This window comes from Phyllostomus hastatus, unplaced genomic scaffold (genome assembly GCF_019186645.2).
Source record: "Phyllostomus hastatus isolate PE091 unplaced genomic scaffold, TTU_PhHast_1.1 phas_contig_17, whole genome shotgun sequence".
Classification (NCBI taxonomy): Eukaryota; Metazoa; Chordata; class Mammalia; order Chiroptera; family Phyllostomidae; genus Phyllostomus; species Phyllostomus hastatus.
This window is the reverse complement of record NW_025333664.1, coordinates 32888523-32913714: the sequence shown is the minus strand read 5'-3', so window position 1 is coordinate 32913714 and position 25192 is coordinate 32888523. Positions and strand designations below refer to the sequence as shown.

The window sequence follows — 25192 nt, the reverse complement described above, 5'->3', positions numbered from 1 at the left end:
ATTGCTCCATCCAACACTGGTGCTTCGGGTTGAATTTTTATCTCAGTGCACAGCATAAAAGCTTGGGTCCATCTGTGTCACAAAAAGTCAAACCTCTCTTGAAGTGATTTGTTTATAGTGTCATTTGATGGAGTGGAATGTTCTGTGACTCATTCAAATTCTTACAGAAGCTTTGCTAAAAGGTCACCACTGCTCTTTAGAATTTCCAAATCTGGGCACCATCTGGGAGCTTGTTAAAGATAAGGTTTCCCACTGGCTTTTTCCATACCAACTAGATCCAATTAGCAAAGGGGTACTATTCTGGAGGAGTTGAGAGAGAGAGAGAGAGAGAGAGAGAGAGAGAGAGAGAGAGAGAGAGAGAAGAGAGGAGAGAGAAGACACTAAAGTAAATTACATTTAGTTGCCAATAATGTGCAAGTTTACACCAAATTAAAGTGCATGTGGCACAGAAGAGTACAATTTAATATTAATTGGCCTAAATGGAGGGGGGTGTCAGTTTTTAAAAGGTTGAATAGAATTTACTTTTAGATGTTTTTGAACCAATTTTTCAAGTGTAATCTTGAGAGTCAACTCTAAATAACATTGAATCTCACCTTTTACTAAAAATTCACTAGGAAAATGACAACACATTCCTTAAAGTCATGAAGACTATACATGCTAAACATTCACTCTGTGTGGCACCAAAACTGTTCAAGTTCTTCTAACTTTATGGTTTTAGTTTAGGTCTAACATTAGCTTGTGCTTGCTTTCTACCCACTTCCTTAAGAAACAAACATCTTGAATTTTTGGAACCTCAAAAGTTCAGCTGTAAAACTGTAGGAGACCAGTGAGAGGAAAAAGGAAGTTTCCTTCAAAGATGTCTCTGGGCCCTCCTGGCTAGTTCTGCTTTATCCCTCAAAACATCAACTATGGCTTTTGACACTTGTCTTTGGAAAAAGTCCAAATGTGGCAAATGGTAGAAGCAACATTTCTTTACCTTCCTGCCTGAACTTCCTGTGATACGAAAGAGTTCTAGCTGGTGCTTTCACACGGTGAACAAGAAGGTCAGCTACTGCCCACCACACTTGCCCACATCTGCAGATGGAGTAAGTAAACACATAGTGAGATCTACTGAATTAAAAATCAAAACCCTTTCGATTAGAATTCCTGGAGGGGTCTGGACTAAAGAGGTTGCACAGTAGCAGCTTAAACACAGGCTCACTGCTATTAAAAACATTCTAAGAAGTGTGTGTGTGTACTTGTAGCAGGATACTTGGGAGAGGAGAAACTTAAAATCTGAAACCATATTTTTGTCTCTGCAGTCCTGAGTGCGAGACATTAAGAACACAACAATGTCTCCCTTGGTTCAATTAAACTGGTTTGGAAACCAAACTGCCCTTGGAAAGGGAGAGGATCCACTTAAATTCCTTTTGAAGCAAGGAGAAAGTCTTTCCAGCAAAGTCTTTAGGTTCTAGTCAGATCCAGGAAACTTAATCGTCGAGTTCAAAGCTTGTCTCGTCGTACAGTTCAGGACGTGCTGACTTCCTGTTCCGGGAATATTTCAGCTGCAGAAGGTCACCCATCTCATCCAGGGCTTCCAATACCTGTAAAGAGATTGCCTTCCATCAGTTATCTAAATCCCGCAAATGGCTCTGCTCTCACAGAGAGCCACACTCTTCTTTTGCCAGCCTCTTAGATTTCAGAGAAAAGAAGAAAGATCCAATTCATTAAGGTGTGGCGTATAAGGCAGCCCTAGAGAAATGTTAGGTGCTAATTCACTTTATTTCATATTCTTTATAGTCTAACTCCACGTTATGAATGTTTCACTTATTTTGGGGGTATGAAGAAAAGAATAAAAGCATGTGACCCATGCTTACCCTTTAACTTTATTTTAAAGCTTAGTGACTTATAGATAAACTTGTGGAAGAAAAAGATAAGGTTGTGAATTACATTTGGATTGTATCTTTATGACACAGCAAGTCAACCCAACCAAGAACAAAATGGAACATTGTGGGAACTGATCAGTATCGTCCTTTCTCTCCCATGTTTGCCCCCCACCCTCATCTAGGCTCCTCCTCCCCCAGTTTTAAATACTTATCTCTATGTTCCATAGAATAATAGATTTTAAAACCACAAGGGACCCAGAATTCATCTGCTTTAATTCTCTTAATTCAGGCAGGTAAGTATACCTCCAATTTTATAAATGAAACACCTTAGATACAGAATATAGAAAATATATTTTTACTTTTAGTATATCACTAATCCTGTAGTATTGGACATGACTTTTTATTCAGTTTTGAGCCTGTTTTTCTTAACCTGTCAAATGAGGAGGAAGACAATATTAAGGTCTAATGCTTTGAAAAAAGGTGAAATGGAGCTTATGGACCTTTTAGAAGTCATTTTCACCTTCATATATAATAACTCAGTCATATATAATAAATGAATATATAATCACATATTATGTAATAACTCATTCTCACCTTCATGCTCCTGTAGTCATCTATATTTCTTTTTCAAGATGAATTTATTCTGTCTGGTGTTATCATTGGTTGCTTATTTATTAGTATCTCTTCTTAAACTTTTTGCTCCAGGATTTTTCATATAGTAGACACTCAATTAGTGTTTGCTAAATTGCATTGACATTATAAGAAAGTTCCATCAGCTCCAAACTGATTGAGATGGCTTAGTTCTCTGACATTATTCATTCACATAAAGATTTAAATCAAAGGACAATGAAATGTGATTTTTAAATCATTAACATCTCAGATAAATGTCTGATAGGATAGATCTATCTTTGATATTGGTTTCCCAATAGGTTGTCAAATTGGGTTATATGTTATGACGATGAATTTGGTGGCTATGGAAAATATCACGATGCAGGCAGTTGATGCTGAAATAGCATGCTAGACTAGCTTTTAGAATTTCTTTAGAATTAGTAAATAGCAAAACATTTGGCTACATGGGCAGTCTTTTCCATAAAGCCAAAACACTGACGTGATTCAAGTATTAACTGAACTGATTTCCTTTTCTACCTCCTGAGTTAAACATATTGTTGGGCAGTGTTGGCATAACTGTTTTTTTAGTGGTGCTTTTCAAATTACCGTTATTTTCCTAAACCTCACAAGAGAGACCCAGGGAACCTTAAACTAGTTCAATAAAAGAATGGGTTCAGAATCCAAGGTACTGGTACTAGAGATTCCACTGGTATGTGCTGTACTCACCTTATCTAACATCTCTCGTGTATGTGCTGCTGAAACACAGAACCGTGCCCTAGCTTCTGCTAGGGGAGTAGCTGGAAATCCTACGACCACCACCCCAATTTTTCTGTTTAGTAGATGCCTTCCAAAAGCCCTAAAGAAAAAAAATTAAAAAGTAGGTTAACTGGAAGATGAAAAAATTATAATGCAAAAAAAGAATATGGCTAATTGACTTTTTCTTTTTATATAACAATTAGTAGAAGATAATAGACATTATTAAACATCTGTCAAACACAATTCACAAAGAAATGGGACAATTGATGGCAGCAATAACTGACTTCATATTATGAGGCCTGACCCACTCAATAAATAATCTTGAGCACTGAGCTTCTGACATTGAGAAGAAAATGCTGATGTACTTGACCCTGATTTAACAAGTCTGCATTGTTAATTTTTTTGTCTGCAGGATTCCTACAAATAAAAACCAAACAGCTAACATAGAGCAATTACATAAAGAAAGAACAGATAATAAATTCACACCTACATGTTTTAAAAACTTAATACCAATAATATAGTATGAAAATTTCAAGAAGTCTGTACTTAATGGCCATATTGTAATTTGAGGACCAGAATCAGAGGGTCTGCAAGAGCCAACCCCAAGTCACATTCTCACTCCAGAGCCAAAGATTTTATTTTCCATTAAACCAAAGATAGGAAGTAGCAAGGATTTCCTCATTTCTTTATGTGTGAATGAGTACATCCAGGTATGTTCAGGGATAGTAAAGCCATTGACTGATTAAAAGGGGAATGGGGCAGGAGGGAGACAAGAGGGAGAATGTGTACGCATGGGGAGGCTGGCCAGTAGATGCAGCTTGTAGGACAAAAGTCACAAAACTGCAAAGCTTTCTGATGAAGGGTAAAAGCTTTTAAAACTATCTCTTCACTTTTACTGCTTCTAGCCTCTTTCCTTTCCAGAGCTAATCTCAGTAAGAATTCTAGAATATCAAGCTGTCAAGATCTGTAAATTAAATGCCTCAAGTGAAACATCCCCCTTTGTGCTCTTTTGTTCTCTGCAGTAAACTTTAATTACTGAATGGGGTAAACCTCTCATATCTGTTGTTAGCATTAAGAGGTTGCCAGTGTCTTATTTGAGACTGGAAGCTGATAGCATCATAGGAACCCTCCAGTCACAACTCAGGAAGAATTCTTGAACCAGTTGTGAGAGCAAACCTGCCCATTCATTCATTCCTCTGAACCTTTAGCTGTCTGCCTTTTGGTTGCCTCATGAAGATTATCAAATGAAGCAATGGAGATTACAAGACGTACTGAACATACAGTCTTTCTGGCCCCCTGTCTTGGATAAGGTAAGATTCACCCTTTGATTTGGACAGGGAAGGGGTTACAAGCAGATGAAGCTTTCTAACTGAGAAAGCTTGAAAACAGAGACCGTTCTCTTTCTTGATCACCCTATGGAAGGCTGCCCACGGAACTACACAGGATGAGAGCTCATAATTGTCTGAGAAACAAGTCAAGTGCTTTTATTGCAAAAGTACAAACCACCTGACCCATGATCTCAGGCCAGTTGTTGGGACTCCCAAAGGAGCGTTTTTCACTGTCTGCATGTTTCTCTTTGTACCAGAGGAAGTGAGTTTTGCCAAGGAATGTACAGAAAACTATATGACTGTTGATTCATTAGCTAATCGGAGGCCTCCCTGGAGCACTTTTGAGCTTAACTTACACTACTAAATTTTGCTTCTTTCAGTTAATGAATATAATTGCCCTGAACATTTTATATAATAAACCTCTGGGTTTGTACTCCCCAAAGGAAATCAGAGCTTGTGTAGACTAAAAGAAACTAAATTATGCAATAATAATAAAAATAATAATAAATATTAGCATATATTGCATGCAGCATCACTGCATCTTGTGTCCCATCATTTTCTAAATGTGTGACAAGGACCATGAAAGGAAAATGTAAGCCCTGTACCAAATAGTAAATACAATACATTTGTTCTTTTTCATTTCATCATTTTTTATTGTTATTCTATTACAGTTGTCCCAATTTTCCTCCTTTGCCCTCCTCTGCCCATCCTACCTCTCACTCTCACAGTCAATTCCCACACTAAATAAAATACATTCTTGATTATTTAAGTGCATGTTGTGTGGGTGAAGTCACATTATACTGAACTCCTGAGAGGATTCCAGCTAAAGCTATGACAGGACATTTTTCAAAAGTTCAACTGGCCAGAGACTATACTTTCATCCTGTAGTTCTTTAATGAAATCAAAGGTTTTAAAATGAGCAAATAAAAGGATTACTGATACACTAGCTTATATAATTAACTCCTTGTCTCAAAAACTTCTCTACATGCAAACTGTACATTGAAGAAATATCAGAGAAAGAAATCAGGCCAGGTGGCAGGGCAAGCTCTTCCCAGCACTTCCTACTAAAAATAGGTGATATGACATTTTTGTAACTAACCTGTTCAAGTTAACTTAGACAACTCAAACAATTATAGTTTTTTTTTTCATTGCAGTGACTGATGCTTTTGGATGCATCAAAGATGACTTGAAAGATGGTTAAATTTATACCCTGCATTACTTTAATGAGATGTGTATTTTTCCCCCTATGGGCTAAAGCTTGAGAGGCTGTGATATGCACTGAAAGAAGGTCTGGCTTAGAAGGCAAATGGAACTGGCTTTGAATTCTATGCTCTACTACCTACAATCTGAGTGATCCTTAGAAAGTAGTTGACCTTTGTGAGTGTTGGTGTCCTCATTTGTAAACTAGGGCTAAGTAATCTACCCTTAATGGATGATCACTGGGTCTAAGAGCCTTACATAACAGATAATTGGCATTTGGCAATGTTAGTTCCTCATTAAAAACCATCTTAAATTGCCCTGGCTGGTGTGGCTCAGTTGACTGAGCGCTGGCCTGTGAACCAAAGGGTTCCCAGGTCAATTCCCAATCAGGGCACATGCATGGGTTGCAGGCCCAGTTGTCAGTAAGGGGATGAGAGAGAGATAACCACACATTGATGTTTCTCTCCTCTTTCTCCCTCCCTTTCCCTTTGTCTAAAAAAACCATCTTAAATTGAAAGACACTAGATAGTTTGCATATCCTCCAGTGTTCAATATAGCATAATTGATGCAGAGCTCTTAGGATCTTTACCTGATATTTTTCCTGGAGGTTCTATTTTTATTAATGTAACTAAAGATTACAATAATTATTTTGGAGAGCCATGCAACCACAGTGGTTCAATCTTGCACTCAGTTGAAACTAGTAATAATCATCACTGTAGCAGAATTAGAAGTAGTGGTAATAAAAATGGCTACCACTGACTGACTGCTTACAGGATACCAAAGATTATTAAGTGCATTGTACATACTATTCACATTATTATTAATAATAGCTAACACTGAGTAGCTTCTACATAAGAGTTAGTACCAAATGTGAATAGAACTCATCTTGTTTAATCTTCACAATGGACCTACTTATGACATAGGTACTAGTATATTTCATTTCAAAAATGAAAAAATTGGGGCTTCAGAAGGTTGGGTAACTTGTCCAAGATTTCCCCAGCTAAGTAGAAGCAGAGTCAGAGTTTTTTTCACTACACCATAGAGCAGAACTGTCACATGAAGCTCCCTCTCAGTTCTGTTTTTATTTTTCACATTTACTGCTGTCCAGTCAGGACTCCTGGCATATAAAGGAGCAGGGCAACTCTCTATCTGTTGTTGTGTGGTTGAGTCCTTCAATTTAAATACATTTGTTTTTACTCTTCATAAACTCTTCTCATTGGATTGATCTGTTTCCCAACCTATTGAGATTTTTAATTCCAGCTTTCACCATCACAATCAGAACTATCCAGCACACCCACTACTGCCACCTGCCAGCATTGTGCATGCCACACTCTTAAAAAATAAAGTAAGTTGATATTTGGTGTCTTCATTTGAACTAATAATAAAATATTTGACATGAGGTAAATGTGGAGCATTTCTTTTAGAACACGCCATTTCCCCAACTACTCTGAATAAATGTGGGACTTTCTCCTTCCAAAATCAGATGGTAAAGGGTTTTGGATTATCTGCTACTTTAAATCACCATTGCCACACTTCCCTGCCATTAGCACAGAGCAGTATCCTGTGTGACCCTTCTGTAGCACACTGTCTTCTTGCCAGTCCAGGCACTGATACCTTGATCCAGATCTGTGTACAGAAGGTCTAGTGGTGGGAAAGCTATGCACACTAAAGAATTCACACATGTGTTTTAACTGCTTGGGATTCTGCTGTGGTGAAATGACACAAAAGTGCACTCTAAAGAATCAGTCTTTCAGGAACTGCTAACTTTCTCCAACCCATCATGAGGTCTCAACTAATAGTCCTGGAGCCTCTTTTGTACACCTCCAGTACTTTGCTAATCTATTCAGACAGCCAAACAAAGTTTCAACCATGGGGTTATGTTCAAAGAGACTCAGGACCTCTAGATCTGATGAATGTGTGTTGAATATTACTTTCCACCATGAGCTTGGTTAGACACACAAATATGCATTCACATTCAGGAATAATTTTTATTAACTTCCTTTTAATTACAGAGGCAATTAGTCCCCTAGCAAGTTGGAGAATGGCACACATATAAAATTGTCTTTGACATATTGAGAAAAATTCATTTTTCTTCATATGCAGTTGCTATTTATGCTCAGTTTCAGAGTTGCAATCAGTGAAAAACAATTCCAAATAAGCTCACAGGAGAGGTATTAAAATTTGGTGTGAAGAGCATGAGCTTAGGAGTGAGACTAGGATTGGACTTGTCCCTTGGTTTTACTATTGCTTGACAAGTATGGCTTCGAGCAAGGTGTTTAACTGCTCTCAGCCTCAGTTTCCCTACACTTAAAGTGAGGCTGCCTTCTGAGAGTGGCCACGAGATGTCAATGGGAGAAAGCACAAAGCCTGGTAGTGCTGTTTCTAAGTATTAGGGGAAATGGTCTTCAGAAGTTCTCTCCAAGAAAGATCTTAGGGCAGGAGGAGGCTCGGGACCATCCTTAAATTACTGTTGAAACTTAGAGGGGGTAAGTGACTCCCCTAAATTCACAGAGCTTGAAAATGGTGGGCCCTAGCACCTGTGAAAAGATCCTGCTGTTGGGCTGGCATGTGGCTTCTAAGAAGGTCTACAAGTGAATTCTGAACTTGGCACCCTGTTCAAAGTGCATGATTGATGTCTATGCTGCAAGAACTTCCTAGTGTCAAAAGCAGGATCTTAGTCAGATCACCTTGGGGCATTACTCTGACAGTCTGTTGGATACTCACGCTACTTTAGCAGGTAGGTAAAGGAGCAGGGGAACAACGGGAGATTCCTCATTGCCATAGATAATGAATCCCATTTCATGCAGTCTCTGTCTGAAGTATCTTGTGTTTTTTGCAAGTTGCCGTACTCTCTTTAACCCTGAAAAGAGACAGGCATGAAATCCACCAATTCCCACCAGGAAGAGGGAAGCAAAGGTCAGATTGGCTTGACGAGCATTCCTAAGTCTTTCTGCAGGTCTGCTGCATTAGCTGGGGTGAGGTGGAAATAGAGCAGGGACACATCTCCTGGTGAACGGGAGTGGGCACTGATGCCTGGGAAATTTCCTGAGCCTGGAAGACAAGACCTAGAGACAATGGTACTGCTAGCAACTAAAGGCAGGCTAGGTGGCAGCACCACAGTGGTGTAGGGTGGTGGGGAGGGTTTCTAGCAGGAAGGGAGGAGATGGACTATCTTTTACTAGGTATCTATTGTATATGGACTCTGCACTAACTGTTTTAAAAATATTAATTCAAGAGAAGGAGCGATACAAGAAGTCACACACACACATATACCATATCATGCTAGTTGTTGTTAGAGGCCTTTTAGCCAAGCTTACCTGTCCTATTAAATTGTCACTCATCTAAGTCTCTAATTGAAGAACATGTCACCCAACTTCAATTTGAAGGAGCAGCACATTCCTGGACAAGATAGGTCCAGCTGAAACCAGGACTCTTTTGTGAGGTATTTGCAGGTGGTAGAGTAATAGAGAGAAAGGAAGAGGTGGATCTCTGCTTTCCCCAAGTAGAAAAAAAAATGACAGTGTTGATCCCAAACAGAAGATCAAACCAAGGTATATGTGTCCATTTCCAGGTTATTGGTACTTTTGCTCAAAAGCTCATCCTCTGTCCTTAGCATATGTCCAGTGAGATGTGAGATGACAATGGAATAAAGAGCAGAAATAGTTCTGAAGACATCTGTCTACTCCAGTCCTGCTTCTAATCAGGAAAGTCAGTAAATCAGCCACAACTAGTCAATAAATACTCCATATGGAAGGTTGAATGGGATTGGGTGTTTAAACCCCTTAGGAATCAGTTCAATGTTTGCATTTGATTCAGCAGGAATGTGCTGTTACTGCTGACCTCTGTTCTGGTTGGTTAGGAGTCCATTCAAACTGATCAGAGCTGTTGTTCTACCAGTTGTTCAATTTTTTAAACCTCACTCCTGGTTCCCTGTAGTTTTCCAGATGGAAAATGGGTGAAATATTCAGTAAACATGTCCTCTGGTTTCTTCTTAGAGACATGGCCATAGATTGTGCCTTGACAATGGGTTAAGCAATACACATATCCTGTTCAGCATCTTTACTCCAGGGGACCATGGTGTTTGAGTAGAGTTTGCCTTGCCTTTCCATTTTGCTGCAAGGGTTGCATATGATCAATCCCTAAGCAACTGAAATACTTCATTTACCTTACTATTGGTTCAAGATGGAACATAGCTGGGACCTATCAAAGTCTTTCAGATCTTCTGAGGAAGAAGTATAAGAATTAGTTCCATCTCAAGCTATGTCTTTGTCACCATATGGCAGAAACTTGCTTGAGAAGGACGTCAATCCAGAAGAAAGCAAAGATATAAGTCAGCAAGAGTCTTGATGGCATCATAGGAACTCTTGGGTCTATTCATACCTAAGTGACTCTATTTGTTAGGCTAGCCCTGTTGTGTGGACCAATATATTTCTTTTTCTTATTTAAGTTACTTTGAGCTTACTTTCTAAAACCTATAACCAGATGTGTTCTGAATAATACAGATGGACTCTAATTGAGTGAGGTTACCTCTAAAGGACAATAACAACATAAACAACAATAATAATTGTAGCTCACAAAGAGGTAATGTCACCATTGTTATAAGCATTTGACATTTAATAATTTATTTAGTACTGTATTCATGTAGTTGTAATCTCATGTTATACAAGAGGAGCCAAATGGGTAGTAGTGTCAGAATTTGAACCCAGGATCTAGAGTCTGTGTTGTTAACCTCTATGTTATAGTGCTGTGTGCAATAGTAGCAATGGAAAATGTCTGCCCAGAGAATGGATGGTGGCCATCACTTCTCCTGAAGCTCAATAAAATTTATCTCTGCCAGCTGTCAGGGTCATTGTTGCACTAAATTTTTCCAGTAGAGGCAGTTGAAAGGTTGAGAGCTGAGCCATCTTTAGACAGATTCATGTTGTGAGGGATGGGGTAGGACATCAAGGACTAGTGTCTGGAACTTACCACAGAGAAGGAATGGTGGAGCCCCTTCACTTAGGGCAGGGCAACTGAAGGGCTACTCCTGAAAAGTAAGGGTGAACCAGAAGTAGACAGCTCCTGAAAGGGTACTTTTTTTATTCAAACCTCTGACATTTTTAATTAGGCTCTATCACTTCCAAAACACTTCAGATCTTCTTTTGAGGATTTTTTTTTTTTTGCTCATCAGGCCCAAATCTACTTAACTTCTGTAACATTTTAACTGTGTTAACAGAATATTCTGAGGAATAAAGAGTTAATGAAGTGGAAAACCAACCAAGGAAAAGGATTTTAAATGCTCCAATTGTCTCTACTTATTTTCTGTTATAACCCTTCACCCAATCCCAGTTCTCAAGGAAGATCCCCAAGTCTGCCAGCTCTCAGCAAGCAAGTTGTGATGAAAAAGCATCTGGATTACTGTACTTTCTCAGAAAAGCTGACCTCTTGCCCCAGCCATGCTAATAGATGCAGGACAGCCTTGACCCAAGGGCAGTCCATTTGGGTGTTGCCAAAGAGCTATGAATTGGCCTATCACAGGAACTTTGCCAAAGAGATAATACATATGACTTATACCATAAGATTCTCTCACTGGTAAAGTGTGAATATGAAAAATTTAAAGGGAACCAACAATTGGTAGTAAGACTAGATATTGAAGGACATGGAGAGGAAAGCTAATTATCAGAATCTATAAAACAGAGGAAGACACTGCTCAGTAGAAGATATGGTAATCCATGAAGAAGAGAAGTGGTCAGGGCAAGGTTAGTTCATAGCAACAGGAAGAAAAGGAATAGAAAAAAAGAGCTTATAGTCTAGTGGGAGAGACAATCAAGTCATCATAAATGTATATAAAATTGCAATTCTGATAAGTGCTGTAAAGAATGCTATTTGGTTTTATGAGAGCCCATATTAGATTGGACCAAGTCTGAGGAAGTCAATATATGGTAAGTGAGCTTAGATCTCAAGGATGAACAAATGTTAACCTGGCAAAACAAACAAACAAACAAACAAAAAAACAAACAAACAAAACCAGAGGAGAGCATTCCAGGCACAGGAAACAGAACAGATGCAATGATCCTATGGTTTGTAGAACAGAGTGGTTGAGAACCAGGCAAGATGTAGTTGAGTGTGGGGCATGATGAAGGTGAAACTCTGGGTCAATTGTTTTAAAAAAAAGTACAGGGATTGAAGAATCCAACATTTAATGGTTTGGAAGTGGAGGATGAACTTAAAAAACAGGTAAATAGCAAATGGGGAGAGAGAACATAGATCAAGAGATACAATAGTGTTCACTGGATTTATCAACATGGCCATGATTGATAACGTTTACTTTCAGGTTCCTGATTGGGACTTTGGTTTTAAAAATTAAGGATTTACAAGTATGGTTTACTTTAATTAGCATAGGCTTTTGTTTTCCCACTCAACTCCTTTTTTTTTTTTAAAGATAGGCCTTCTCCCTCAAAGTTTCAGGTTTGAAACTTGAATACAAGTAAGGGGTTTGGAGAAGTATAGAGCCATTTGTATAAATTTTATAGACACAGCCTCCTTGCAGCTTAAAAAACCTGTTTTGAAACATGCTGAAGCATCCCTTGGAAACATGTTTTGTTTACAGAGAGCAACCTATGTGAAGGAAAGAACTAGAAATTAGGTAGGAGAATATTTGCCTTTTTTTTTTTCAAAAAATTTCAACCATACATTGAGTCTGTGTATTTAGGAAGATGGGAACATAAGAAGTAGGGAGAGATTGTGGACAGGAAGGGGAAAGACAAGAGGGACAGAGTAAGACTTGTTTTAAAGAAGATGATTGTAATAAAGGCAAAGATATACATCCCAGCCACCAAAATGTATTCCATATGGCCTGTCCCTCGTGCATTCAGCTCTTTTGTTGATCGTTAGCAGCCCAAAGAATAGATGACTTCATCAGGCTGGGTGGGTCTGATGATTCCTAAATGACCCCCCTCAAAGACTAGAAGGATTTCCTGGCCTGCAAGTACATGAACATCTTAAATTGCTTTTCCCAATGGCATTATCTTTGCACTTGCCCATAATGATTCATCTATCATTGGGCTGCCCAGCTACTTAATTGGCCCCGTCTGTCCCCTCTGCCTTGATTAACCCAAGTAACTGAATCATCAGCTAATGTCATCACTTTACTGCTTCTAGATCCTTTGGAGAGTTGACCAAACAGATCAGAATATCAATCCCAGGGGCAGCTGACTCTTAAGAACTGAATGTTTTATTCTTGCCCTGTCTTTTCTATCTTTGAACCATTTAGCACAGCATGGATTATGAGCCATTATGACACTTTTTGTGGTCACCATGTTTCTCATATAGGTCACCATAAATGCTTTTGAGGTCTTTTGAGTTGGCCAAGATACAGCTCCTTTCAATTACTCTATTGCTCACCCTTTAAAATTGGAAACATTCTCTTACTCTTAAAGGGCCTGGGGGCAGAGAGGAATTTGTTCGTATAAAATGCTACTCATCTAGACAGGATGTGGGTGATTTTATTAATTACATTGTGCTTTGAGATCCTTGCCTGAAGAGTGCTTTGTAAAAATAGAAGGAATTTTTAGCACTTGTTCTTTCATAAAGGGACAGCCATGCCAGGACGACACAGATACTGGCCATTGCAGCCACATTCCCTTCCCAACCGGCGAAGTCTATCCTTAATTTCTGATCCTTTTTCTACCTACTCCAGGGAAGACAGGAAAGATCCCTGTGCAGATAAATAAGTGAATGAGCTGATCTCCTCTGTAGGATTCTGGAGAGTTTATCCAAGTTTTTTCTTTTGCTTTATTCTGGGTTCTCAGAAGAGGCTGAGTGGAAAAGGATAGGCTTCAGAGTTAAATGGTCTAAGAATCAAGTTGTACCTGGACAACCTAAGACCTTAAAATTCTCAATTTTACCTGTAAAATAGAGATAAATAATTTTATCTCCCAGTAAAATTTGGAAAAATAAAGGAGTTAATGCAGGGAAAATGCTTAGTACTGTGCCTGGCATATAGTAGGTGCTTGAAAGGTTATTATTACCTTTTTTAATAGGGCAGCACTTCTCAGCAGCCTGGCTGCCACCTGAGAATCATCTGGAGAGCTTTGCAAAATCCCATGCCTGGCCTGTACCTCAGGCCATTTAAATGAGTATCCCTTGGGATGGTACCAGACATGAGTTCTGGTTTTCTCAAGGTATAGGCAAAGAAACTCAGGCATCTTAAAAAAAGCAGCCCTTACCAGTTTACCCCCAAGGCCATGCCTGGCAGTGTGAGTTGCCTGATTGTGTCCTGGCTGAGTTGTGCTCCCTGACTGGACACAGAAAGAAAGTAAAGGATGGGTTTATGTCATAGCCCCTCATTTGGCACAATGACATCCCAAGCAGTTGCTGAGTGCTTAGGTGCTCAGATAGTATGAATTTGTGGGTTTACCTGCTCCTTTGACAGCTATTGGCTCAAAGTACTCACTTAACTCGAGGTTGACCCAGTGCCAGCCTCACCCCTCTCACGAGGGTATATGAAATCAGGGATGAACCCATCCGAGCAGATGACATGTATGTTGCCATTCCATCCATTCAGATTCCTAGCCCTGCCGACTTGAGAGACGCGCTAGGTTAACAGAGGCCACAAATAGTTTAACCTTCCCTCCAATGCTGTTAAAACAAAAACAGCTGGGGCAAGGGAAGGAAAACAAATAAAACACAAAGCATCCCACTACAAAGCTTTGTAGTCCCCTAATAAAAACAATCGTCTGTGGCCTTTCCAAAAATATGTTTGGGACAACTCAGTCTCCAGAGGGCCAGAAGGAATTGTGGACAGTGGTGACTCCCAGAATAACCTGTCAAAAGCTAAAGAAGGAAAATTTCTTTTCTTTTAAACCATCAGCACAAAAGAGAGAGACAGGGAGAGAGAGGCATTTCCTCCTGTTAGACTAAGTAAAAGAGGCGGATTTGAGTAGCTTATGAGCCAACACCAGTGCCTCTCTCTATTTTCTGCAGATTTTGCAAGCTCACTTTCAGACAGAGGAAACATGAATATGCTCAGATGCCATGGGGTGACTTATTGTATTATTTTCCAGGCTTAAAAATGCACAGGCAGAAATACATGCTACTCTCCCCGCTTAAATTATTTAGCACACCACCACTGTCTGCATGCAGACTGGATGAACTCAAGCACGCTCCTAGGCAGCACTGCTTGGAAAATGTGGGTCCTTTTCTTCAGAGATGGGAAGAATCTTTCCATAAAATATCTCTCACTGAAAAATCAAATAGATATTAAAGAATGCCTGCAGTGTTCTAAGAATGCCTAATCTCCCTGCCTTTACCCGCTTCTTTGTCTGCCAGGTTAGCCTCGCTTCTCCGCTTCTCCGCCTGGCATGTGGAGGGGGTGGAAGGCGGGGGTGTTGAGGAGAGACCTTGGAGTAAGGTTTCAATGTGGCAGCAGGAACCCAGCGTCTATTATTTTAAGCTCTGGACACCAGACAGGACATTTTGTTTCTAATACACTCGGATAGAGAGATCTCAGTAAAGATCAAGAGGCTACAGAGTGGCAAGAATCATAAGAATCACATTAGCAGTGACAAGCTTCCCAGGAGGATGGAGAAAACAGTGTTTGGAGTGGTTTGCTGAGAGGAACGCACATTTTTATCAGGCACTGAAGCTCTCCTTTTGATGTCAAATTCCAAGGTTATGGCATATTTTATAGTCACACACACATGTTCCAAGGACACTCCAGGCTGCTCAATTCTACCTCTGTGGAATGCATGCAGGAGCAAGCGGGCCGGACATCAAGGGTAGACAGCTGTCTGCATGGCCTGACTTCAAGGGCCCTGGGGAGACACCACCCTCTTCACCTACCCACCCACTGCTCAAATACACCATTAGGGGTTTAATCCATGTGTGTGTGTGTGGGGGGGGGGTAAGAGTATGCCTCCCTTGTGCACCTAGTATGAACCAAGCTGTGTGTGTTTTGGGCCCCCTTTACAGATGAGGAAACTGAGCCTGGAAAATCATTAATGCACTACCCAGATGACCCGGAAACTGGCTATGCCTCTGAGTCTAAGTCTTCTCTTTGGAAAGAAGCTGGTAAACTCATTCCTGATGAGGTGCGAATTCCATGATTCATGGATTCATACATTTCACAGATGAAAAGCACTCACTATGTACAGGACCCGGGCTAGCTGCCAAGGTGGAGTAGAAGATGAAAAATTTCTAGTAGAGAGGACAGGTATCAGATAAAATACAACTGAGACGAAGAGCCATAAGACAGATGTAGAAGAAGTTAGCAGGCTTTTTACACACTAGTACTGCATGAATACTTACAGAATGAATAATGATTTACTGTTGACTTGTATTAAATAGAGAGCAATATCATTACAAGTCATTAATTATGGAATTTTACACATTAAATGTGGTAATTTGCAAGGCTAGGGTCCCTCTGGGAACCTTGTAAATTAGCAATTCTTATACAGACCACGGAATCTTTTAGATTTTTTTTTGTTTGTTTGTTTCCTTAGAGTACGCATAGCAGGGCCCTCTCTGTAGAGATCCTGCTCCAGAAGGACTGGAGTGGGCCTTTTAGAAAAACTCTCTGGGTAACTATGGTGTGCACCCCGGTTAAGAACCACAGCTCCAAGGCACAAATTATATTGTGTTTCTTTTTATTCTACAAAGATAGTAAGGCTGATCTTAATTGAAGACACTGGAGATCAATTTAGTTTCAGTATTTTGCCCTCTGTCAACAAGTCTGTGCATTAAGTTCCATCTGAACTTTTCTTTTTTCTAGGAAGATGAGCAAGTCACTCATTATCTCTGAGCCTTGATTTCCTACTCTGCTAAATGGGGATGATAACAATAGCTGCTCCACCTATTTCTGAGGACTTTGGGGAGGATGCTATGTAGCAGAGGGTGTGATCAATGGTGGATTAGAAGGTGGGCATATCTACTATTTTCAAGGAGCTTACAGACTAGAAAAAAATCATGTAATTATAAAGGAAAGAGGAAAATTAAATGGTCCATGGAAGAAATGCTGTGGGAGTTTGAAGCAAAAACCTAGAGGTGATAGGTTAACATCGTGTACATGTAATTTCAGAGGCAGGGAGGTGGGTGTCACCAGGGAAATGGATAACTCACTTGCATAGAATGTTTGGATTACAGTCAGGAGAAAGATCAGTACAGTCAAGCCATTGAGATTTGTGAATGCTGCCCTAAGAGCTGGAAGTTTCTGGTGAGCAGCAGGGAACCATGGCAGCACCATGAGCAGGAAACGCTATGTTCCGAGGTGATTTAGGAAGAGAAATTCATTGTGTATAGTCTGTGGATTAGGATGAGGAAGAAATTACAGGCGGCAAGACAAGGTAGGAAGCCCGAGTGGCAACAACATCTGTGTGTCAGCAACTGTTCTGATTTTTGGCAAGAAGGCAAAGGAGGCAGAAAAGACCCTGGGTTGAATTTGGGGCCTCTGAAGGGGCTCTGAGAAATGATGGAAATGAAGGTGGCCCCCAGGAAACCCCATTTGTGACAGCTGCCTACATGATTCAAACTTCTATTTTTCAAAGTGTTTGCTGTGGGGTGAGGTGCACTGAGGAAGCCTCAGGGAGGGGCATGCAAGGAAAAATTGAGGGACAGGCTCAGCAAATGGGAGATCAGACTGCCCCACTCCCTAGTCTGCCCCCACTACAATAGCAGCATCAAGGCCAAGTGCTCAAAGACTATGAGCCCAATGTCTTGGGTTCAAAATCAGCTCTGCCATTTTGGATAAGGTACTTCATCTTTCTGTATCTCAGGTTATTCACCTGTACAATGGACTAATGACAATAATAATAATAGTAATGCTCATTATATACTCTTCATGAGGATTAAATATTAAGTACTTAGAAGAGTATCTGCCACACACTAAGCCCTGTATAAGTATTGTGAAATTTACAAACTATATACATTATATTATAAAATGGACTTCCACATACATTTCATTTCAAAGCAAATTCTATGGCTTAAAAATATTGAAAACCACTCACGTGAACTAAAGACTAGACTGAATGACTTGGATTTGCCCTCTACAGCTGGACCCTGTGATCAATCAAAGTGACCTGCGGCACCTGTAGCCATCTGGTTGCTCCTGTGCCCTCCTACATGTGTTTTGTTGTCTGGGATGGGTCTTCATGTATCTTTTTATCTCCCAGGATTCAGTTTTCACCAAGTAATATTCATTCTTCATATTCAAGTTGAAGCATATGATCACTGGAAATCTAACTACATAAACTTCTCGAATTTACGAAGGTGAAATAAATTTTAAGGACATTAAGACCTAATCAGGTAAGCTCTTAGATGGGACTGGGCTCTTCCTGAAGGAAGAAGAGAGAGGGGTATCTAACATGAAGAAAATTCTCCATCGCTGGCTTCAGATGGATTGGGGCTACATGTTAAGGAATTCAAGCAGTCTCTAGGAGCTGAGAGGAGCCCCTGGCTGACGGCAGGCAAGGAAACAGAGACCTCTGTCCTGCAACCCCAAACAACTGGATTCTGCCACAACCACGTGAGCCTGGAGAGGAGCCTGAGTTCCAGAAAAGAGGGTAGCTGTTGTTATCTTGATATCAGCTCTGTGAGAACCCGAGCAGAGAACAAACTGTGCCTAGACTCTGACCCAAGGAGACTGTGAGATAATAAATGGGCATTGTTTTAAGCCACTTAATTTGTGGTAATCTGTTATACAGAGATAGAAAACAAATACATTCTCTCTAGCCAAGAACACACGCTGGGCTTCTCCAGGCACAAATCCACCTGCCTAATCCTCCCCAGCTGTGGCTGCTAGGGTAGCTGGTTTTCTCCACAAACTTCTCCAGACAAAAGTGGGGCTGGGGTATGGCCCCTGCTGCATTTGGGGCTTTTGCTGCTTAGCTGAAAATGAACCCATGATGGGAAAAACAAAGATCAATGAGGAACAGCAGCTCCCCCTTCACCCTCAAAGATGCTACAGCTGGAATCATGTTCTTTCTTTCTCCAGTTGTACTGAACCAACATGAAATTCCATGTGCGCTACATCACAACTCCCCCATCTCAGAGTCCATCAACACAGAGGAAACAAAAGCGAAGAGGAAGCTTCTGCAGGTCTCGTGGTGTAAAAGGATATCTTGTTTGTAGGATGGGGGAAGGAAGTGGCCACACTATCCTTTTGCCCCATTGCCGTCTAAAAGACAAACAGATTCTCTTTACCATCTTGGTAGGGATAGTTTTTAAGTCCTAAAAGCAAGTGCAGAATTGACAGAGTTGCCATAAAATTCTACCCTTGGCTAATGGTTAAGGTGAAGTAAATAAAGGGGCAGAGGTTGTGGAACATTTTGCAAATGATTTCTGCACAAACAGACAAACTCCCTCTTTTAGCTAGAATTCAGTTTGCTGGCTAGTTCTGTGTTATGGGGTAAACCCAAGTCATCCTACAGACAAACAAGCAGCAACAGGGAAGAGAGGTAAGGCCTGTCACTTCGCTTGCTAACCGCAACCTTAGGTCCACACACACAAAAAGACCAGGTAGAACTTTTTTACCCCCCAGCACAGGTAATTAATCATGGATGGAGGCAGCCCCTTAGTTGAAGGCCAGTGGAGCGTAGCACCCGCCATCTGTTTTGTATTAGTTATTGCTGAAATGCCAGTGGCCTGAAACCATTTAGAAAACGCAGCTCTCTGTGCCCTGTGTGTCTCTCTCTGCCTCTTTCTGTGTCTCCAGCTGGTAACCAAGTAGCAAATATACTTAGGAAGCAGCAGCTAATTCCTTCCTCAACAATGCCAGGGGCTTTCAGTGCCAGGGCCTCAGACAGTGCATTTGGGTGGAATTCTCTGTGAACTCCTCTTGCATTCATTGAAGGACTTCAGAAAGACAGAACTAACAATACTTGCTGGGTCTGTGGGGGTGTGGGGTGGGAAATAAATTGTAGGAAGCCAATTTTGTATTCGCTGAACTCTACGCCAAGGTAGGTAGGTGCTGAGAAATGCAAGAACTTTTAAAACCCCGTGTCTAGTTATCATGGTTTTATCACCCCAATCACAGTCAATTTTGGTTTTCAGTGTCTCTTCCTCTCCTTATAGAAGAGACAGAATTTCAGATGAAGAGTAAATCAGGAAGAACAGTTGCAAGAGAAACTTGATGTTGCAGATGGATACGTGTAGTTTGCAGCCCCCAAAGAGCCTCTGCTGAAGAGAAACAACATCTTATGAGAAAAGTTTGTGAGTGTATCTCGTGTCAAATATAAACAGTAGGAAAGTGAGAAAATTCCACTCTTGAGAGCGAACTGCTGTCACCCAGTGTATTCCTTTCTTTCCTCCCTCAAATCCCTAAATCTTCCCAGTAAGTCACTTCTGTTTTTTAAACCTATCAAACTCAAGTGCAAAAATATGTGTGCCCTGTTTCAGGGACCAGAGCAAAGGTCCAAGGTCACAGCTGGAAGGCACTGGTGCCACTTTCTCCAAGTCCATGTTGGGTTAGAGGCAGGGTTAATGCCTCACCTGCCAATCTCATGATAAAATTTCACAAATGATCAGAATGAATGAAGTAATCCAGATGAGATGATTTAAAAATCAGGCATGGTTGTATTTTCCAGTGCTAATGCATTCTATGTCTTACTTCCTGCCCTCTCCTACCCCCTTATCTTATATTTCCTCTGTAGAGAGTAAAGAAAAGAAAAATGATGGAACTTCACAAATGAATGAAGTTATTTGAAAGATGTTGCCATTTCATAGAACTCCTTCTCCTAAATAGTTGAATAAGCAACATAAATTAAAGTCTTTGAAAAAATTAAATGGCTTAGATATGGTACAGAATGAATTATCTGGAGTGAACTTGCCCATGTGAACATAACAACAGAAGCACACAGTGTTAGTGCTCCCTAAAGCAGATGAAATGCTTAAAGTGATATTGATGAGGGTTGTATTTTCATATGAATTTAATTTTGATATAGAGTTACTAGTTTTCTTTCTACTAGGGCTCAGAATTCAGTCTTTTCTTGTGACTGCTTACCTTGACAGGTCAAGTGCTGGGTGCTGACATGATGAATAGCTGATGAATATCAGAGATTCAATCCTTGTTGGAGCCTCTTAGCCTCCATTTAGTCCATGGTCCCCCCAAAACCAAAGTGTGGCTGAATAGGAGAGCTGGGGTGACTCAAAACCAACCAATCCAATTTAGATAACTGGCCTAAATGTCTATGTTTTTAAATTGCATGTTTTAAAGTGCAATTTACAATTTTCTGGCAATGATGCAATTCATAATATTCTGTTTTATGACAACCCCCCTTCCAAAAAAAAAGTCCTGAACGTCTGAGAGTATGGTACTATTTCCAAAATATACATTCTCTCCTGTTTTGGCATCACATCCAGAGCTGTTCCAATTTCATGTTATTTTAATTTCTTCTGGGTAAGCATTATGCCCAGGGTCCATTTTCTCCCTTCAAAAAGTGCACAGTATTGGGGAATTTAGCAACATAATAATGATAATGATCTCAATCCCTGCCATGGCCTGGGACTAGGTTCTGTGAAAAAAGAAGCAGAAGTGGTGTAGTAAAAGCCAGACGAGAAGCCCTGAGAATCCCTATAAAAAGAGAAGGAATTAATCTTCAGTACTTTGGGTTTTATTTTTCTTTTGTCCTTAGCTACTTTTATTCCATTCCAGGTCAAGAGTTTATTTACTAAGTCAACAGAGAAAGATTGGGAAACTGTCTAAAATACAAAATGTCTTTCTACAGTAATACACCCATCAGAAAGTTGAGGGGAAGAATATGCTGGACTAAAGTTAAGTACTAAAGCAAAGATTGGGGGGCTATTCACCAAACCCATTTCCCTGGCTGAGGCAGATAGCTAACTTTATTTCCCAAGCTCCTTTGTGGTTACGCAAGGACATATGGCTGAGTTATGGTCAATAGAATGTGGACAAAAATAAAATGTGTATTTCTAGTTATGGCCTCTGGAAACATCACACACACATGATCTTCTGTGCTCCTTACCACATTGGTGACAATCTTGGAAGCCATATGTTCAAGCTGGAGGAACCACAAGAGCAAAGGAGGCTGGGTTCCTAGAAGAGGAACCTGCTTAACAAAAATACCCATTCTGGGCTTGGTATGAGCAAATATTAAATTTCTATCGTATGAAGCCACAGATATGTTGGGTTTTGTCTGTTATGGCAAATAATTTACTGATATATTTTAACTAATACTGGCCTTATAAAAATATACCATAAAATTCTCAAGGATTCAAAATACTAATGCTTTCTACTTTTCATTGGCTGTATGGTATAAAAGGAAACTCACTTTTTCTGTGGGAATTTTAGATTCTCAACCTCTCATTACTTGTCACCATATAATGTCATGAAAACATTTCTTGACTGAAGAAAATCCTAAATGCAAATCATCATCAAGATGGGGAAGATGTGGGAAGGAAGTCCCTCCACCATACTCAGTGGAAAATGGCACTTTCATATACTTAAGAATCCACCTACTCTCCTCTGTTTTAGAAAAGTACTTCAACTTGGACAGAGAAGATTAGTTAGTGCCCAGTCTTTGCTGATTACTGTTTATGAAAATATCAAATGCACCTCTGAGTTTTGGATAGTGTCTCCATGGGAAAGCTTAAGTGAGGCATTCGGCTAACTGCTTGGATAACTAAAGGAAAAACTCCATTTTTACTTCTGCTATTTGGGCATTATTGGCTTGAATTATCCAGCTTAGGCACCTGTCTGTTAGACAGTATTTAGACAAAGCTTTAGTATATATGTAATAATGTAAAACCATTTATTTATCAAAAAAAAACAAACAGAAAAGGAACTTTAGATTTTGGCCTATGTGTGTACCCACCAAGGAAGTGATTATAACTGTAGTATTTGAACCACAATAATTCTATAGATAACCTCTGAAGAAATTAAGATCATGATTAGAGTCTAAGCTTTGTCCAGGAAATCTGCTTCAAACACTAAATCAGGTCATTCCATATTCTTTCATTCACTCATTCATATATTTGATTCTTAAGGCATAATTATTTAACTAATCACTGCCTATTTGAAGGGCTAGGGTGGGGTGTGTAAGACTAACATCATAGAAGCAATAGACTGCATGAAAGTGAGAAGAAACAGATTATTTTTTCACTGTGGCCATTGAGACAGGGCTTAGAAAGCTGAATAAGGGCTTAGAAAATAAAGAATAGGTATAGTGGGTTGTGGGGAGAGATAAGGACCATCCAGGTAGAGGAAATACAACGAGCCTGCATACTGGAGGTACCAATACCTGTTGGGTAGCTGATGGGATATGGCCAAAGCTTACAGTGAATGAGGTCATTCACTCAGCCAACATTTGCTGCTTGAGGTTGGAGGGTGAGGACAGCCTTCATAGCACTTGTATCCTCCTGGAGGAGATAGACAATGACCATGGAAACAAGTACATAACCTCAGGTGGTAATAAGTGCTATGAAGAAAAATGGTGAAGAATAAGGGAGTAGATAGAGTAGCCTACAAGGAAAAGGGTATATTTTAGAAAGGGTAGTGAGGGAAGGTCCCTCTGGGTTGGCGACAGGAGCTAGGAGGGTCACTAGAACATGAAACCCCATTCCAAGCTGTTCTGGCTCCACATGTCATCTGAGCCCCAAGTTTCAGTTTGGGCCTCTTCTAAGAGAGGAGGTCAAGCAGCAGAAAGCACAAGGGCATTTGTGTATGGGGTCAGGAGCAAGAAAGGTCTGTGTGGTGGTGAAGAGGTCAGATATGAGGGAAGTTGACAAGCCACTGGAAAATCAGAGAAGGCCCCAACTGTTTTCTTTGATTTTGTAGAAAATTTGTCTCTTTGTTTTTGGGGCTAAGAAAAATTTTATCAGTGACATTTTTGACTTATCTGTTTTTTAATAGGATTCGAACTTCTTCAGCTACCAGAACACATGCCCTCCTTTCCATTGCTTGTTCTTTGTTTTGCATAGAAACCACAGTCATCTTTAGTACCTCAGATATTCTCAGTTAATAGAACCAGGGAGTTTGCAATGAAGGGATGGAATATTTGGGTTTAATAGGCAACATAACCATAAAATAATGACACCATAGTATAACCAAGCATGGATTTAAAGGATGTCCCTTCCCCTGGTCAGGAACAGAGAGTCTTCCTCCCAGAGCCAGATACTTAGAGGAGAAAAGAATAATCCCATTACCGAGAGCCTTAATTCTCCAGACTTGCCAAAGGCAGTACGTGAAGTGCAAACAGGGCCAAGGTAACAACTTCTTCACAGATGGAATGTTTTGAATTCACCCCAAGTCAAGCAAGAACTAAAACCTCAGAAAGATTTAATGTGAGGAGGCCCTCTGTTGGGGAGTGTGTCTGTCTAATACTGCCCCCTCAGATCCTGGGCTGGTCACATTTTTAATTTTCTAAAGGGCGAAGGGAGCTAGGCTTGGGAAGAATTGCTTCTGCTGGGACATGCTGAAGGTACTTAGTTCTAATTTTCAGGCTCAGTTTCCTCATCCTTTTCTAATTGACCTTTCTATAGTTCACCAAAAGCTGGATTTTTAGACTCTGAAAGGCTTAGTAAGCTTTTCTTTAAATTGAAAGTGGAGAATTGAGGTAATGTATGGGTAATATCCACATTTGATTGATAATACCTAAGATGACTGAGGAATATGAAATTGAAAGTATAACAAGAATCTTAGTATCTGATCTTCCACAGCAGCATCAGGCAGCATAGACCATTTTTTCTTAGAAAAGTACCAAAACCATCTCAACAATGTGTTATCAAAACTGTAACCATCACAGCAGGGAAAAGAGTAGCCAACAGGAGGGTGATAATTATAGTGTAAAGTCGAGCAGACCCCACATAATTGTAGGAAAAGCCATTCTTTCTAAGTTATGAATTTATCATAATTTAACTTAACTTTAATTTATCATAATTTAAACTTAGCAGTACTGTGCATTGGGGATTTCCTTGCCCACCAGCTGGATTCCACCTGTTAAAGATGCACTGAAGAGAGAAAGAATTTACCAGGAGGCGTGAGGTATCAGAGAAACGGCAGTATCTCTGCCAGATGCCTACTATCAAATCAAATAATATAATCAATGTTGTGGCTAGAAAATACTAATGACTTTACAAACTTTAAAAAATTATAAGAAAGCACATGTTTAAGGGGACCCTGTTGTGGGGAACATGTACTTCATGAAGACATAAAGTTCTTGGCTATTCCTGATATCAGAGTGGTCACAAGCACTGGGGAGGCGCAGGGAGGTGCTTGCAGTAACTGAGTGAACTGGATTGAGGAATCAGGGGGGTTAAAAAAAGTAGATCAAAATATGTTTTAAGCTCCCTCGCCACCATGGGTTTTCTCTTATTTTCATCTGTACTTCCTCCTCGTATTCTGCTAGTTCATCTACCCCTGCTTGCATCTGCCAGAATTCCATACTCTTTCTCTTCACTTTCTGCTGTGCAATACCCTCACCTGTTTCCTTTCCTTTACATAGA

At 40.2% G+C, this 25192-nt stretch overlaps 1 protein-coding gene across 1 annotated transcript in view; it reads right to left on the bottom strand.

Moving 5' to 3' along the window:
* Nucleotides 1-365: 365 nt before the first annotated feature.
* SPTLC3 (serine palmitoyltransferase long chain base subunit 3) overlaps nt 366-25192 on the bottom strand; it is a 152669-nt gene continuing 127842 nt past the window's right edge. Inside the window, exons 10-12 of the mRNA XM_045833316.1 lie at nt 8483-8618; nt 3201-3330; nt 366-1583 (exon numbers count right to left, since the gene is read on the bottom strand). Of these exons, the coding sequence (XP_045689272.1) occupies nt 1470-1583; nt 3201-3330; nt 8483-8618 (380 nt within the window). The 3' untranslated portion in view covers nt 366-1469. The remainder of the gene's footprint in view (nt 1584-3200; nt 3331-8482; nt 8619-25192) is intronic.